This window comes from Tripterygium wilfordii, chromosome 2 (assembly GCF_013401445.1).
Source record: "Tripterygium wilfordii isolate XIE 37 chromosome 2, ASM1340144v1, whole genome shotgun sequence".
Taxonomy (NCBI): Eukaryota; Viridiplantae; Streptophyta; class Magnoliopsida; order Celastrales; family Celastraceae; genus Tripterygium; species Tripterygium wilfordii.
This window is the reverse complement of record NC_052233.1, coordinates 7664557-7681735: the sequence shown is the minus strand read 5'-3', so window position 1 is coordinate 7681735 and position 17179 is coordinate 7664557. Positions and strand designations below refer to the sequence as shown.

The window sequence follows — 17179 nt, the reverse complement described above, 5'->3', positions numbered from 1 at the left end:
AGTTTGCATCTTAAATTCAAGCATCACAAATGCATGATGGTAAACTCTTATCGGTTCAAGACAATATGAGAACTAAAAATATTGAAGCTAGCAATGTTTGGGGCAGTTGGTTTGTATATAACAATCATGGGCGGATCTAGAAAATGGATTTAGGGGTTGGTCAATAGTGGATGTAAGAATTTATAAGAGGGGAGTCGAAGGTTGACGGGGTTAGGGGTAACTTTTTCAAAATTTATTTTAAGACATTTAATGAAAAGGGATTGAGAATAAACACATATCTATATAGTTCTTAAATTAAATAAATATCTATATTGTTATTAAATAAAGTTGCATGAACAAGACTCTTTAGTTGGCAAATGGAGGCATACTAATACTCAATTCATATTAAATAGAAAATTGTGATAAGATAATGCAGAAGAAATCATGCATGTAGGACCGAAGCCAAAAGTGTGAAATAATTATTCTAACACCATGATTAAGAGCCTTAATTTGTTGTAATAATAAGCCATTATCCTGTTGGTTTCATCATTCATGCCATATCAGATAAACAATTGGGGGTGCTTACTTGACAAGTTATGAATTTAATTCAACTCAGTTGAAACGTGGATCACAACACTTAACTGCAGGGATGACAATTAAAATGGCTTTTAATTTTTAATAAGAAAATTATGCTCCGTTTATTAGGCAAAAAACATATATTTTGGAATAATTCTTATTTTTCAGTGTTTGATTGGGAAAAAAATAAGTATTTTAATGAAAATAAAATCCTTGGCGAAAGAAAAACTAAAGCTGAACTCCGTAAAACAACATCCGCTCCTCGCGAGTGGATGTTTTCTATCACGGTTTCAGACATTGTGTGTGTTTGAGAGGGCGTTAAGCTCAGCTTACAGCTAGCGGTTGCATCTCAACCAAACAGAAATAAGCTAGATTAACCGCCCTCAAAACGGCTTAGTTACCGCTTAAAAAAAAGAAGCTCTCAACCCGAGCTTATGTCGAGCGGTTTATACCTTGTATATCCTTTGTTTGGTAACCAGTTCTTTCTCTCTCTCTTCACGCGTTCAACAATTTCGTCGGCCGAAGCTCTCTGCCTATCACGGTGTCCATCTCTTCGTCAAGGTGTGTTGATCTTGATTTCTCTTTGTTCGACTTTATTTTACAGCTTTAAGCTCAGCTTATTGGATGGTTTTTTTTTTCTTTTTTCTTTTGGCCAACAGATTTATAATCAAAGTAATTAAACGGAGAAAAATTTAAAAACAAATAAATCCAGCAAAATAGGACAAGACTATCGATTGTGACAAATAATTAAAAGTTGTTAAATGTTTGACACAACATAAATGCAAAAAGAATACGAAATAAATGGAAGAGCTGGGCCAGCTGGCCGCCTGGCCGGACCAAGGACCAGGCCCTTTGATGCATTTGGCACCATACCTGTTTCAAACCAACATTTACTATGAAAAAATGGTCGGGATTTGGAAAGTTTTAGTAACATTTTATACAAATATGCTTAAAATTTGAGAAGTTCAGGCTGGGCCGGGCTGACTTGGTATTGATTAGGCCAGGCCAAGCCGGGCCCTGACCACAAGTCTAAAATAGCTGCCCGAGCCTGTAACTTTACTGGGCCAGGCTTCAAGGCTTACGATCAGCTCTGATAGACGAATTCTCGAACAAAATCGAGATGATTGTTTTGATTTATTTTCATTTAAAGGTATATTAAATGAAAAATATTCTAAAAATGATGTAAACTAAACACTTTTACGGTGTATAAATAAAAGAATAAATTTCTCTTGTTTCTTTAGATTCTTGAATATAACAAGATTTATTTAATTATTTCTATAACTTACTAATCAATCAGTGGCTGTCAGTGGATCAGATACCCAATCTTACCCCTTACAACTACCATAACCGAAACTGACATTTCCCCCCTTTCCACTAAAATTCCTCTCCTCGACTCAAATATACAACTTATGCATATCCTCCAATGAAACAGAATATAATGCAGTTTCCTGTTAATAAATAAAAGCTGTAATATATTGATTGCATGCCTAGTCAAGACTACGCGTTGCTAAGACAAGGGCTTTCAACGCTGGAATATGACTCTCCAGAAGTTCCCGTTTACTCGAAATTCTATCAGACGTACAGTCGTGCTCCTGAGCAAAACAGAGATGAGCAAAGTTTTATCAAAACAGCAATGTTGAATGCATCGAATCCCCGGTCAATTGGGAAAGTTCAGCACACATTTCCAGTTATCAGAAAGAATTAAGAACGTCCACAAAAGACATTTCAAAGCATAACCAAACGAAAAATGGAGATGGATAACTGAAATAATTGAAAGAGTAACTGAAATGCAGACTATATACTCACATCACCAGTAGCAGCAGACATAAGTGCTAAGAGCATCACTGTTGCCGACTGATAATCAGCCAAGATCTTGTATGCTGAATCATCCAGTTTATCCTGAAAATTTGAAACACGTATTTGAACAAGCACAGATTAACAACATACAGAAGATAGCTTAAATACACTTCTGGGTAACTAATCAATTTGTTTGTACTTGTAACAGATCCACTTTTGGCAGATTAACGAGGAACATCTCGTAGTTGAATTCCGTTTGCATCTTGCCACATTCATATCAAGTAATTAATACATGTCCTCATAAAAGATAAAACTAATACACGTGGTTCAATTATAAGTTCGTTACTCTACTTCTGCTCAATATGTGGCAGACCAAATAGGGCCATCAATGGTAAAATCAAGCACGTCCACTTTTAAATCTAATGACAAATGTGAAATAAATTGTCCAAACTATATCATTATTCTCTGAACCCGGATACAATAAAGGGGGAAGGGAACAAAAAGGAGGCGACTTGTTAAGTTTAAAATGAATAACGTGTTCAACTTGTGAACTTTGAAATGCATACCATCAGACCCCAAGTCTATCAAATCTAGTAGCATTTCTAGACCAAACTTGATTTAATTACTTTTAATTCAAATAGCCCCAAAGTCAAGACAAAAATACAACAATGCCAGGGGGGTTGGGACAAACAAAAGAATCAGTGGAGAGAATTTGGTTATTTAAGAAGGGTTACGACTTACGCAACACTGTTTTTGCAGGATCATGACGACAGATTTTTCCAATACCATTCAAAGAAAACAGGACATAAAAGGAGAGATGCATTTTGCGTGGTAGTGGAATTTAAGTGAAAAATAAACCCTATACCTTCAGTCGAGAAACTGCAATAGAAATGGCTCTTCCAGGGGCTTGAAGAGCTTTATTGTGAACCTATGAACAATAATTTCCACATTTAGAATTGGTCAAAGAAAATAGTCAGTACATATGTGTCCAATCTCAAACCGATAATAACAAACCTGTGCATAAAGTAGGGACACGACTTTGGGTAGAAGGGAAACAGGGTCGGATTCGGCGGAAACTTGCGATGTAAGATCCTGAAATGACATAATTCAAATGAGCAAGTACACAAGACTGCTTTACAGATCATAATAACTCTCTCTGTGTGTGTGTGTGTGTGTGAGAAAGAGAGAGGGAGGGAGGGAGATTGTATTTCTATGCATTATTGTCTTACTTTTCAAAGAAAACAAAACCTACTAAAAGAGAGTTGAGCACACATGTACAAAATTACTAGAAAATAAATAAAACATCTTTAACGAACAGTTGAACAATCAACTGAAGTCTGAAAGTGCCATGAGTGCAATGCAAGTTCAACAGCAGTACTTTGTACATCAAGAATGCGAGCATCATGGATAATGAGCCATAATACTCTGTCTAAATGCAACATTAACATTATAATAGCTTCAGTAATACAATAAAAAAAACAATGTAGTCCAGTAAGGTACAGAAAGTCGCTGTGGGATTATGAATATTCCCTAAATAACTTTTTAAACCACTACTTATTTATCAAAGCCAAATTCTTATGAACAATAAGCGAGTATACCTTGCGATATGAGTGCAGAAGAGTCCTTTCCAATTTCTTGTCAAGCTTTTTCAAGAGTAAACCACTAGAAAATGTATCCCCGAACGTCAAGCACCATGTCAGTCAAGCTGTTTCACAATTCAAATGGAAACTTTCTTCAACAGAGAAACATACATACCTCTCTTCCACTAGCTCCCTAAACACGGTCATGAATGTTTCAACTTGCTGTCAGAGAAAGATTTATAGTCATTGTCATCATTCAGAAAGTAATGAGCTACACATGGAATCTCCCCAGTGTGTGGGATGCATATTGCAGAGCAGAACGATTAAAATAACAGAGAGGTATATATATCATCTCATTGGAAACAAACAAACTAGAAGTACGAAACAACCAACATTTTATCTGAACTGTTGGATTTGACTGACCGACTCCCCGTGTAAAGCAACATTAACCACTGGTATCACAGATTCTTTCTTTGACATGGATGGAAGTGATAACAAAGAACTTGGACTCCATAGGATGTAAAGTGACAGTGTAGCTTTTCACAGAAGTGAATGGTAAAAGAGAATTCATGTGAGAGATTCTCCCTAATTTCTCATATGGTTCATGTAGAATTTGATGATGATCAGAAGTGCAAAATCAATAAAATGAGAAATGCAGCAAAAGGCCAGGATTCATATTCACCATGCAGAATAAGTCATCAAAGTGAACAAACATAAACCCAACAAAAATTATTATGACAAAACACTTTTTTTGAGGTCAAACGTAAAGATCAAAAGTTATGATTGCTAACAAAATCTCTCGTGAAGAAGGTAACATAAATTATTGCTATAGGAAAAACTGCCAACCATCCAACAGTGAGGTTCTCTTTATCATAACTAAGAACTGACCTTCCCTTCCAAAGCTTCATTGACTGCAAGAGCCCTCTTTGAAAGAGATCCTTGTAAACTCTTGGCCTGTAAATGCCAAAGGATACATGAAAAATGTAGGCCTGAATTCATATGTCTCATATGTCAGAAAAAATTTGAGCAAGTAGTGGCGCAATTCATACAAGGGCAGTTCTTTCTCCAGAATTAAATGAGATGGATTCCAAATTTTGAGATTCCTCAACCTCAATTCCATTCTTCAACTTGTTGTGCATATCCTACATTTCAAAGACTTTGAGTTTAAGGCTGCTGCCATGTCTCATACGACTAATTAAAACCAAGACACAGCTGAATCAAGAAAAGATGAAAAGAAAAATCAAGGTTACATAAAGATTACCAAGTTAAGAAAAAGAATGTCCACAATGGAAGCAGCTGTTGTCCTAAGCAAATGCCTGTGCAGAATAACCTGTAAATTGTAGATGAATTTAAACAATTTTAAAACATAGAATAACATCTTAGTGTATCAATAAATAAATAAATGACATACTGATGTAGACGGGTCATCCTCAAACAAGTCCAATGCTTTTTCATAAAGCTGCAAATTCAAGAAGGACTGCCAACGAGGGGAACAAATATTAATAAAAGTAGTATAAGTTAGCATATAGAGGGAGAAAGTTCATAAAATAAAAACAGAATTTCCAGGAGACTTCTACTTAGAATGCAAAATCACCAGACAGTAAATATAATGAAGCAGACAACAATTTTAACCACAATAACCTCATCAAGTCTTCTTTGCAAATTATCAAGCAAATGCTTCATTTTCTCTGCGTTTTCAGTGAACAATGCCTTTCTTCTCTCCTTCAAAGAATTAATCAACATAGGCCTGAAATGACTTGCTAGAGGTTTAAGAATAATTTCTGGGTCATCTACAATTGCCACACCATAGCAGTAAATCAGGTTAAAATTGGCAAGGAGACAATTCACAACATCCACAACAACTTCAGAAAAGAAAAGAATTTATAAACAAAACCTGACCTTGCTCGTCAAATTCAGGAACCAGCATCATTATCTGTTTCATTACCCAATCTTCAGAAGGAATGCTATTGTCCTCTTGCATCTTAGCCGCATCTTTCTTGGCCCCTGATTTTGATTCTGACATTTGCAAGGAAGATGTATCCTTAGTTTTCCTCTGGTTTTTCTTAGATTTTGTAGGCATGTACTCCTGGTTATCCATGCCACTTTCAGCTACAGCTGTCTTTGTACTTCCAGCAGACCTTCCCTTTTTCTTCTTTGATCCTTTCTCCACACTCTGTTTAGTGTGACCAATCTCATCAATAGTTTCATTCAACTCAATAGACCTGCTGGAATCAAGCCTGCCTGTAGCTTCCTTGACCATGAGCGAATCATTAGGCTGAAACACACCAGGAGACCCTGAGAGACAGAGGGTCTCCATCTCTTTTTCCATGCGCACATAGGTATCCTGTCCAATGAGAAGGAAAAAAGCATAAATCAGACCATAAAGGAAAATATAAGCAGTCTAGACTTTCTTCACTGATTATAAAGGATTAAATTATGTGCAATAAGAATCACAGATAAATAAGCATAGGGAACTAAGAAACATTTATTTCAGTTTCAAAGTATGAAGTTGTGATGCTTTACAGATCATGCTTATGCTTTACTCTTACCTTGACAAAGCCGTCACTAAATATGTAGGATTCAACCACGATGAGTGCTTTATTAGCCTGGAAAGAAACCGTTACGGAAAAATATATGACAGATTAGCATCATCATCATCCAAGCCCTTTCCAAAATAGTTTGGGGCCAGCTACATGAATCCATAAGAGAAGATACTGAAAAACGAAATTGTACCTTGGAGGCCAACTGAACTGATGGACAAAGTGACAAAATCTTACTTGCATCTTGAGATCCAAATGATGCCGGTAAGACAGACAGAGAATCAATCCTGCAACATAAAAGATCATGAGGAAAAGTTCAACACTTTCTTCCTAATGATTTTCTGTAAACATCACCGAATGGGATTGGATCTCCAAGAATATATTATATGCATTCCACTTACAATAATAGAGCCACTAGATATGATAAATAATTCATTATCCACTTGTTTATGATGATAGTCTGGTAATTTTTAGTTGCCCACAGTCAAAGAGAATGACATTGTCTTATCAATTGAAAAGGCCATATTCTATATGAAGGCAAATACAGAATACGAGACCTTGTGCGAGCTAACATCCAATTTGATACTAAAACTTTATCTCACACACGCACACAAACTGTAAACACAAAAACCTGGCAATCATTCTCAAATCTAGCATAACTTTTATACCCAAAAAATAGCTTCAACAAATTAAGAACTCAATTTACCATCTTAATTAAGCATTTATGAACAAAAGGCTTGGCCTAAAAACAATTAAAACATCAAGACTGGAAACCACATTTGAATCTTTGAGCTAGTTTAGGTTATGTGTTGGTCCTAGAATTACTCTCTATATGACAAAAGGATAATTAAGAAAAGAAAAACATAAACAAAAGTGAAGAATACAGATGTGAACCCCTTACCAGCTACCACGTTCAATAGCATCCTCAGTGGCTGAATCCAGCATTTCAATCGTTGAGGGGTGGATAAACACTGTAACTAAGGGTATACCTTCAGGATACCTGGACTAAATTGATGTGCATGATCACAGCTTCAATTAGATGAGAATCAGATAAGCATCCTCAAATATTTTTAAAAAAATCACTCCCGAGAAATCCCTAAATAAACATAAACAAAAAGTACCTGCAAGAACTGAACAGGCTGGGAAATTCCAAGTTTGTTAAGCGCTTCATAGCTGATAAATGAATTCTGTAAAGCACAAATGAAACAGCAAAAAGACAAAAACAAAGAAGTATTTTGTCATACTTCATTCTAAATAAAACCCCCCTGATATTTTACATCTAACATAAATTAGAACGAGCATTGGACTCTCCAAACCTGTGAGAAGAAGGAATCTATGCATTCCCTTTGAGCAATAGCAAAGACCTGTTGCACAAAAGTGCGCAATATAAGAAAAACCATCACTGTTTAAACTTTAAAATAATAATGCACCAGGCTATTTGAGAAAATGAAAAGCACAACCTTCCTCATATTTCCCTTTTGGATGTTCAATGAGATTTGTCATGTTAGATTAAACAAGTCACAAAAATAGGCAAACAACTCCCGTGCACAATGCACAAGACTCCTGCAGTGGGCGGGGTCGGGGACAGACAGGATGTACCTCCACATGATACGTGGAGAGGTTGTTTCCAGGAATTGAACCCGTGACTTTTAGGTTGCACCCTACAACTCTACCACTCGGCCACATCAGGTTAAGCACATTCCTACATAAGCTTTATGAAGCCAACCAGTAAATGCTAAAAAAGAAGCAAGGTACAAGGATGATATATTGAGATAGAAGGGCCCTCAAATTTCATATTGATTTTCTTCTCCTTAATTGCTTTTAGTTGAACTCCCATAATAAGTAGATTCAAAAAAATTACATTATAATATAAAATTTCACAACATTAGAAGAAAAAAAATCTTATGTTTAGTTACAAACAGAAAAGGCAATAAAACCTGCACTCCCATTTCAATTGAATGGAAGCTTTAGGAGGCAAAAGAAAATTCCACTTCATTCAAAATTTCCAAGGCCAGCAACCTTAATAAATTGCTTTGACACATAACTTTTTGTCTAGAAATATCAAAAAGTCTCACAACTATGCCCAAGATTATAACAAAGACATGAAACTCACCCTTCACATAAAGCATGCCTCAACAGCAAAAAAAATATAAGAACAAAAGAACACAGTACATACAGTTGGTGTCCAGTGAACTCCAGCGCGAAGGAAACCTAAGACCTCCCCTTCTTTGACCAGTCCATTAAACAAGGATTGGAAAAACATACTCTCAACAGCCACACCACTGGCTCCCTCCATTTCATGCAGTAACTGCTGTAAAGCACTCCACAACACTGACAAATTTGTTGGAACTGTGATTCCCCTTGCAGCGCCACGAACCATGGCAGTGACACGAGCAACATATGCAGGTGTATACAATTGACCTCCTTCAAGTCTGCCCTTCACCTATGTAGAGAAACAACCTCGTCAAAAAATTGTGTACAGTTGTACATGCATACAAATATAACAATTTGGAACTACAAATTTCATGTTACCAATGTCCCTAGCCGGGGTTCCAACATGGACGCAACCAACTCAGAGCCAACTTGTAATTGGGCCGCAATTTCTGCCAAAGCAATCTGACTGGATTCTTGAAGCCTCTCGTTAATTTCTTCAGCTACATTGTCCCAATACGATTGTGATATTATTTCTCCTTGAATCAGCATAAGCCCAGCATCATCTGCTACTATAAGTTGAGCTTGCTTCTCAACATGGTATAAATCAACTGCAGTAGCGTCCGCAAGATCAATCAAAGTAGCACGGCCTAGTTTCCTGACTTCAGCCAAAATGTCATTCCTCAATTGCTCCTGTACACCATTCATACAATCACATTTATTTCACTCAAAACGACACTCGCTCAATAAGCATATATCATCGGAAGAATAATCACCTCGTTAAGAAAACTTGCAGAAACAACGATCTTGTTATGGATAAATTAAATAATGATTCCTAATTTAGGTTTTCGAAAATAAAATTTATGCATTTTGAAGTTTACACCATCTGTGACTTGGACCACGCGAGACAGCGACGATATTTTCAACATCTAATTTTCAACATAGCGCAAAAACTTCATAAATAAAGCAAAAGCACACACAATTTTCTTTCGAATTTGAAATTGAATATCCAGTTTTATCGTTAAAGCTGAAAGATCCAAAGAAAGTTTGATGTTTTGACTGATTTATTGTTTTCAAAGAACCAAATAGCAGCTGAAAGAGAGCGATGGAGAGGGGAGACGCGTACAGGAGTGATGAATTCTTTTCCGGAGACGGTGTGAAGAAGATCGAAATCGATGATGTGAAGTTCTTGTAGCTTTTGCACTAATTCCACGACGTTTCGCTCTGACAGTCTAATGCTCGACTTCGCTTGCTGAGCAAACTCGAATTGCTTTTGCAACTCCAGCAGTTCATCATCCATTTCACGTTTGATCACAAAAGACAGAGATGTTAGGGTTTTACAACTAATTGAATTTCTCTCTTCCGAATCAGATTTGACAGTTTCGAATCAAATAAGCTTCCAGTTTTCAGACGCCTTATTGACGGAAATCAGCTATCAAGGCCGCGGAGAGGCGATTAATGGGCTCTGCTTCAGTTCAATAACATACCCAAACCCGTTTAGTGCTCCTGGTAAAACAATGGGCCCAATGTTTATTGAAGGCTTGCATCAAGGCAATTATATGGGCTTATGAAAAAATGATGAGCCCATTTTTGGTTTAAAGAGAACCTAGCCCATTCTTTTGTTGGAAATTTATGGGCTTAGTTTTGGTGAGGCAGTTATATGGGCTTAGTTTTGGCGAGGCAATTTATGGACAGGTAGCTTTTCACACCCGTCAACTGATTTTTATAAGAGGTGGTCAACTTAGATTGAAGTGTCTTTAGAAAAAACTGGGCTGTGACTAAAGTTACCCTTTATGGACTCATGCTCAGTCTATCTAGTTGAAAATTTATGGTCTACTCTTCAGTATTGGAGTCTGGAGACTGCGAGACGCAGTCATATGGGCGTAGTCTGCTCGGAGGATTTGAGATGGGTGAGAAAGAGTTTGTTTGGTATGCTTGTTTTCTATGCACTTTCTGCTTTCATTTTATGAATTTTAATAGAATACAAAACCAAACGAATCTGAAAACCATACGATTCCCTGTGCTTGAGCTGTTTGACTTCAAAAGTCATCCTTAACCATGAACAGTACGAAGGAATTATTCACATTGAATGATGTGTTGTTACAAAGATCAGAATTTTCGAAGAAAAAGGATGATCAGCTCTTCAAGAAATATACATTGATAAGTTTAACTTATACAATGGCCAAAATCTATATAAAATCTTCAAATTGCATACATTTTCTTGTACTCATTGTTTAAAAGTTCAGAATCTGACATCACAACAGACATGGAAAACGATCTGGACCTACTCCCCATCGATGATTTCCGAATGCTTCTTATATTGGATGCCTCAATCCGATGCTTGATTACCCAATATAACATAGTTCCCAAGGTTGTGGCCATCACAGTTGTTCCTATGAAGGTTACTCCAATGGCTAACCACCTCTCATTCTCACCCACCACAACAAACGATAGAGCCAAGAATGCCACTGAAACCAGTGCACAAGCCAACCACATCAATTTGTTGATTATCGCCATCATTTGTTTCTTTGCCTTGCTTTCAATCACTACAACTGAAGTTTGCACCACCACAACAGCCAGAGAAATGAAGAGGGCAATAGAATCAAAGATGAAGAAGATTATGAAAGGAACTTTTGGGGCAATGTTTGCTTCTCCTAGTGATAGGCCAGGAGTGATGTCATTTGGATCATCAACATATTGGCCAGGGACAGTAAAAATGGCTGCAAAGGCGACTGTGGCAATAAGGACGGCGACAACAGTGGTGGAGTTGATGGCATTGTTAAGGCCTTCTGCGTGCATTTTGTTCAGACGTTGGGCAATGCCTTGCACGCGTTTTCTGGTTTGGCGGGTGTTTTCAAGCTGGTGATGAACTTCATGCTTTATGTCACTTACAGATTGTTTCAATTCGCGAGCAGGGTTTGTTGCTTGTGGCTTGATTACTTTGGCACTCTGAACCCCATGTTCACGCAGAATTGCTCCAACATCAGAATTCCCAATTTTCTCAGCAGTGTCAATGGCTGTTTCACCAGTTCTATTCACAGCTCTTTTGTCCATCTCCTTTTGTGCAAGTAACAGCCTAAGAATCTGCACAAACGATACCAAAATCATCTCAGCAGTTATACCATGTTATAAAATCATTGCTTTGATATCAATGCTGTGAACTAGACAAATAATTACTAAGGCTATGATATGAAATGAAAATGATATCTTTTCATGAAATCCAAGCTTGACACTTTCAATGAAGTCGAAATTAGAGAAAAACAAGTATAATGTCCAAATGAGGCTACCATAGGCTTTGTTAATATACCTGAGCTCTTCCCTTCCTGGTTGCAATATGTAATGCTGTGTTTCCCTTGGTATCAGTGAGGTTTATTGAAGAAGGGTCTGCTTTAATCAATTCCTCCACCACTTCAACGTTTTGGCCCTTTACCGCCATCTGAAGCGGAGTCTGCCCCTTCTTATCCATCCTTCTTGCAATCCCAGGCTCCACTGCTAAAAATGCCTTGACAACCTCCAAGTGACCATTTCTTGCTGCAGAATGCAAGGCTGTTTTCCCGTTACTTCTCGCAATGGTGGCCAAACTACTCCCTGCCTCCAACAGAAAATTCACAATCTCTATATGCCCTTGCGTTGCAGCAGTGTGCAACGCAGTGGTGTTCGATAAGTCGACAGTCATAGACAGTTCCGGATGAGCCTCCATTAGTACTTTCAACACCTCTACAGCAAGGCAAACCAGGACTCAAAAAGTTCAATTTTTCAGAACGAAATTATCACAATGAGCAAAAGCAAAAGAAATTATTGAACATTTTACATACCCAAATCCCCTTGTTTGGCAGCAATGTGGAATGCATCAAACCCATTTCTGGCTTTAATACTGGCATCGGCAAGATCATAGCACTGAATCATCTCCCTAACCACATCAACATAACCATATTCTGCAGCCACATAAAGTGCTGTTTCACCTGATTGGTTTTGCTTCCCTAACAATTCCTTCAACTCACCCTCTTCAGTGCTGGTAAGTGTTTCTCTTACTGCACTCAGATTTCCAGCTCTCGCTGCAGAATGCAACGTCGTGTCGTCCCGCTTTCCTGTTAACTGTTTGGTCATCTTCTTTCTGGGCGCGCTTGGTTGCCCGGTAGGTGTGGCTGGTTGTGTCTCCATCTGATCTTACTAGAAAAAGAAATTTCTCTGTTCTAAGTTAATCTAATAGATAATTAAAGTTTTCTTTATTTCCCAGCAAGAACCCAGATCAAACTTGGAATTTATCATGTAGAGGAATCATTATATGTCGACAACAAGCTAGTTGATAATTTCTGATTCAACAATCTGAATCTTTTGGGGCTTGATTCTGACCTCCATATCTGGTTCTACACACTCTGGGGTCCCAAATTATTGAAAAAAAACAAACCATGAGTCTTCCTCTGTCTTCTTAAATTCAATAGATGGTTGACAATAAAGAAAAATGGAAGAAAAAGAGGGCCCTGTATTTACCTGGGTCTGAAGGAAGGAGCTCAGCTACTTTTGCTCTCCTCCATGAAAGACCAAAGAGCCCATACAATTTGAGAAGCCCCCAGTCTCTCTCTAGAGAACCAGAAGACAATCAGATCATGAAAACAACCTGGAATGTATGTTTTTTTAAGGAATATATATATATATCACAAGAAAGGAATAACAATTAATCTATGTTATGTGAACGGTGAACCTAAAAAATGAACCCAGAAGAAGCATTATACATTGAAAGACTTTTGTAAAGGTCGTGATGATAACAACGTAAGCTGAGGCCTGAGGCCTGAGGCAGAGGCAGAGGCAGAGGCAGAGGCAGAGGCTGAGGCTGAGGGAGAGAAATAAAAAGGAGAAAGTAATCAGAGGTGGTCGCTAATGGGGACAACCGAAATAACAGAACCACGTACGCGCCTTGAGTGTCCTTCGTAACGCGGGTGAGAGAGGCCTTTCACCCAACAGTTCTTAGATTGACTCGTTTCCGGTCTCTTTCTTTCTTATCTTAATGTTCGCGTAACACGTTCTCACAAATGCCATTGGCTCTTTAATTAATTAATTAAGTTTTTTTTACACTCGAATCACTAGTTAAAGTTAAAGTAGTAAGAATGGTGTACATTACCCTAATGATCAGGGTTAAATCCTCCTTCCTGTTTCAATATATATATATATATATATATATATATATATATATATATGTCGGATTGGTAGGTATTTTATTGACAAATGGAACACAAAATACCGACGATAGACATGATTTAGGGATAACACTAATAAAACCCATCAAGCATATTGCCTTTAGATACATACAACACAAAGGGTTTAGGAGGAAATGAGTCAATGAGGGTTCCGGAATGAACTATCAATCAATCTATATATATATAATGGAGGATCCAAAAGGCTTCTCCTTGGTGCCACGTGGATGCCTCTAAAAAAACCTACACAAAAAACAAAAGAAAAAAATTAAATATATTAAATAACTTTAAGACCCACAAGAACATACAATTAATAATATACAAATAATTTTAAAATGATATTTAATAATACAACAAATAGTCATATCAATTATCACCTATTAATTGCATATAAAAACAAAAAGATAAAAGCTTAAATGAAACATATTCACAATATAAGTATAAAATAACACACAAAAACATATAATATCACAATAAATTCTAAGACATACTACAAAAACTTCATGGGAAAAATGAACAATTTCAACAAAATTCCTAACGATATGTCCCTACAAATCATGGAATTAGTTGTCAAACAACAACCAATGATGATGGAAAAGATCCAGTTTAGGATGCATTCTTAGGAGATTTCATAGAGGATGATCCCAATGATCCCGTATAAGATACATAGTATGAAGAATTTAATCAAATGTGAGATACATAGTATAACAAATTATATATTATATATGCTTATTGACATAGTATGAAAAATTATGGCTTGTTGACATAAGAAGTAATAATAAATGAGATGTAAAAACTAGGAGATAAAGAAGTTGCGCTATATTTTCTATAGAATTTATAATTTATGAGATGTTTTTTAGTTATTTTACAACTTTGTTCAAAAAACCAACGCAAAAAATAATTGTTAAACTCTGAGCATATTTTTTCTTTATGTATCAAATTTTTCGCTCATTCTTAGAAAATTATTTATTAACATATTGAGAAAAATGTATTGTAGTTATTTGTTCATCTCATAATTATTTTTATTTTCTATACTTCAAGCTCCGTTATTCATTATGGTAATAAAGTATCGAAAAATTATCAAAAATATTTATTTTTTAAATTAATTATGTGTCGCGCGAAGCGCGAGCATACAACTAGTTTATTGTAGAGCAGAAGTAGACTATATTTGGGCCAATTAATTTTTTAAAATTTTATTTAAAATAATAAATAGAAAGTATACAACATTTTGAATTGAATACTGCTTTTTTTTTTAATGAGAAAAAACAAATTCATCGACAAAAAAGACATAACTATTATCTACGTCAGAGTTCCTCTTTAAATTTTTTTTTAATGAAATAAATATGGTCCACTGCTTCTCTGCCAGTTCACTGATGAGTCCTCATCCTGTTTAGTATATTTTTCAAATAGCAATATGACATAATTAGTAGGTGGGTCTTCTTACATCATCCAGTGGCAGCCACAAAATTAGGTCCAAAGAGCAATGTGTTCTCTATAAGATAAAACACGACACAAGTAATAATTCAGAGTAGACACGAGTCAGTGGGTGGCGTACCTGAGTCCTCCGAGAGCCCTGAGCGAACCTTTAAAAATGGATCCTTTGGAAAAAAAATTTAATGTCGCATATTTCTTAAAAATATTAATCTTGTAAAATTTTAAAATGTAAAATCACTAATTATATTGATATAATCAATCTTTTCAGGACAATCACTTTCAATAGATAATATAATTTATTCATTTAACATTTCTTGTGACTTCGGTATTAATAGTCTAGTATTTTTTTTTCTAAAATATGGGCCTTAACGTTTTGGGGGCTTTGGGCGGCCATTCGTCTCCTCCGTCCCCAGAGACGCCCTTGACACGAGTTAAAAACACATAATTATTTAGATAATTTCAACTAGTTTGAATCTTTCATCAGCACATGCAGACAATCATCTAAACATTTTAAGGAACCAATTGTCCCTTCCCCTTATTTATCCTTATTTCTTGAGAGGGGGGTGGTGTGGTCAGTAAAATATAAGAGCAGAGCTTAAATGGGTGAATGGAAAGTAGAAAACACACCCCACCAAGTCACCAACACTTGCACATACATTTGGTTTTGTTTGGGATCGAGTGCTGTCAACTGCTGTGAGGTACTGTGAGTTATAAAACTGTGGTGCTGTGAGATGAGTCGAAACGCAAAAAACTGTTTGACGCATCATTTTTAAAATTGTGGTGTTGTGCAGTGAGGTGCGTTTGACGTAATTAAATTATGGTTATATTAGATGACTAATAATATTAATATAAAATCACTTAACATTTACATTGTACATTAATCTAAAATAAAATAATTTACCTAATTTGATTACGTGGGACAATTCAACATATATTTGTAAGCGTTTGGGAGTGCGGTGAGGTGAGGTGAGGTGCTGTGAGGTAAAAAGTTGTGGTGCTGTGAGGTGAGTTATGCTGTAAAAAGTTTGACGTGTCACAAAAAACTACGATACTGTGAGATGAGGTGCAACTGAACGCAATAAAAACGTACTGTCAAACATATACATTGTTTTCTTTTATAATAAGCGAATAAGGAACAAAGGAAAGCAACACACACGGCAACACAACATGACTAAAACGACGACGCACTCATGATTCGTTGAATCTACATTCATTGCGATAATCCAATATATGTATCAATCAACTATAATAAGTGACATGGCGCACAGCTGACTAATGCGCGAAAAGTGGGTCCCAGTCGGCGTCATTGCAGGGTCCACAAGCGTAGACCTCGAGTGTCGTTGGACGCACCCACGCTGCTCGCAGTCGCAACTTGTGAGTTAAGACAAAAAAAAAAAAAACACGCTTCATTTAGTTCATTTACTTTGTCACAGAACATGGAGCCCACGCGCGTTCTCGAAACCACTAGAAGAAGATGACTGCAAGTACACGCGCTCTTGGATTTTTTTATATATATAAAGCAAATTTATCAAAAATTACCCCCACTACCTGCCCAAAACAAACGGGAATGCCTTAATCTCCGCTGAAATATTATTGCCCCGGGATACTGAATCTCATGTTGTCTACCACATGATGGTGATGCGAAATGAATCAATCATTCCACCCCCTACATATAATTTCAAATCCAAATTAGCATTTAATGGATAACTACAGATTTGCATAACTTATTTATACCAATATCTACTTTATATTTGTGTAACAGTAGTGTTAGGTGCAAATGAGTCATTGATTGAGTGATAATGACTTTGCATGTCCCTGACTTCAGGTCATTGGTTCTAGTCTCATCTCCTCCGAATATTTATAAGGAGGTGTGTGGGTTTAGTCAGCCCCTGCGTGAGCCTCATTTGTGCCTCCTGCATAGGTCCTGTTG

General features: G+C 36.7%; 2 protein-coding genes across 2 annotated transcripts; both read right to left on the bottom strand.

Moving 5' to 3' along the window:
- Positions 1-1764: 1764 nt before the first annotated feature.
- LOC120007740 (E3 UFM1-protein ligase 1 homolog) lies at positions 1765-10078 on the bottom strand. The gene is made up of 20 exons (XM_038858153.1): positions 9750-10078; positions 9005-9316; positions 8649-8915; positions 7789-7836; positions 7594-7659; positions 7374-7477; positions 6666-6759; positions 6482-6538; positions 5832-6276; positions 5574-5722; positions 5344-5409; positions 5194-5262; positions 4982-5074; positions 4821-4886; positions 4108-4154; positions 3951-4014; positions 3367-3444; positions 3218-3280; positions 2362-2454; positions 1765-2147 (listed from the first exon to the last, which is right to left on the bottom strand). The coding sequence occupies exons 1-20, from the start codon at positions 9921-9923 to the stop codon at positions 2043-2045; spliced, it is 2460 nt and encodes an 819-aa protein (XP_038714081.1). The 5' UTR covers positions 9924-10078; the 3' UTR covers positions 1765-2042.
- A 597-nt stretch (positions 10079-10675) lies between these two features.
- Positions 10676-13478, bottom strand: LOC120013492 (ankyrin repeat-containing protein At5g02620-like). The gene is made up of 5 exons (XM_038865329.1): positions 13357-13478; positions 13113-13241; positions 12439-13018; positions 11931-12340; positions 10676-11707 (listed from the first exon to the last, which is right to left on the bottom strand). The coding sequence occupies exons 3-5, from the start codon at positions 12782-12784 to the stop codon at positions 10826-10828; spliced, it is 1638 nt and encodes a 545-aa protein (XP_038721257.1). The 5' UTR covers positions 12785-13018; positions 13113-13241; positions 13357-13478; the 3' UTR covers positions 10676-10825.
- Positions 13479-17179: the final 3701 nt, after the last annotated feature.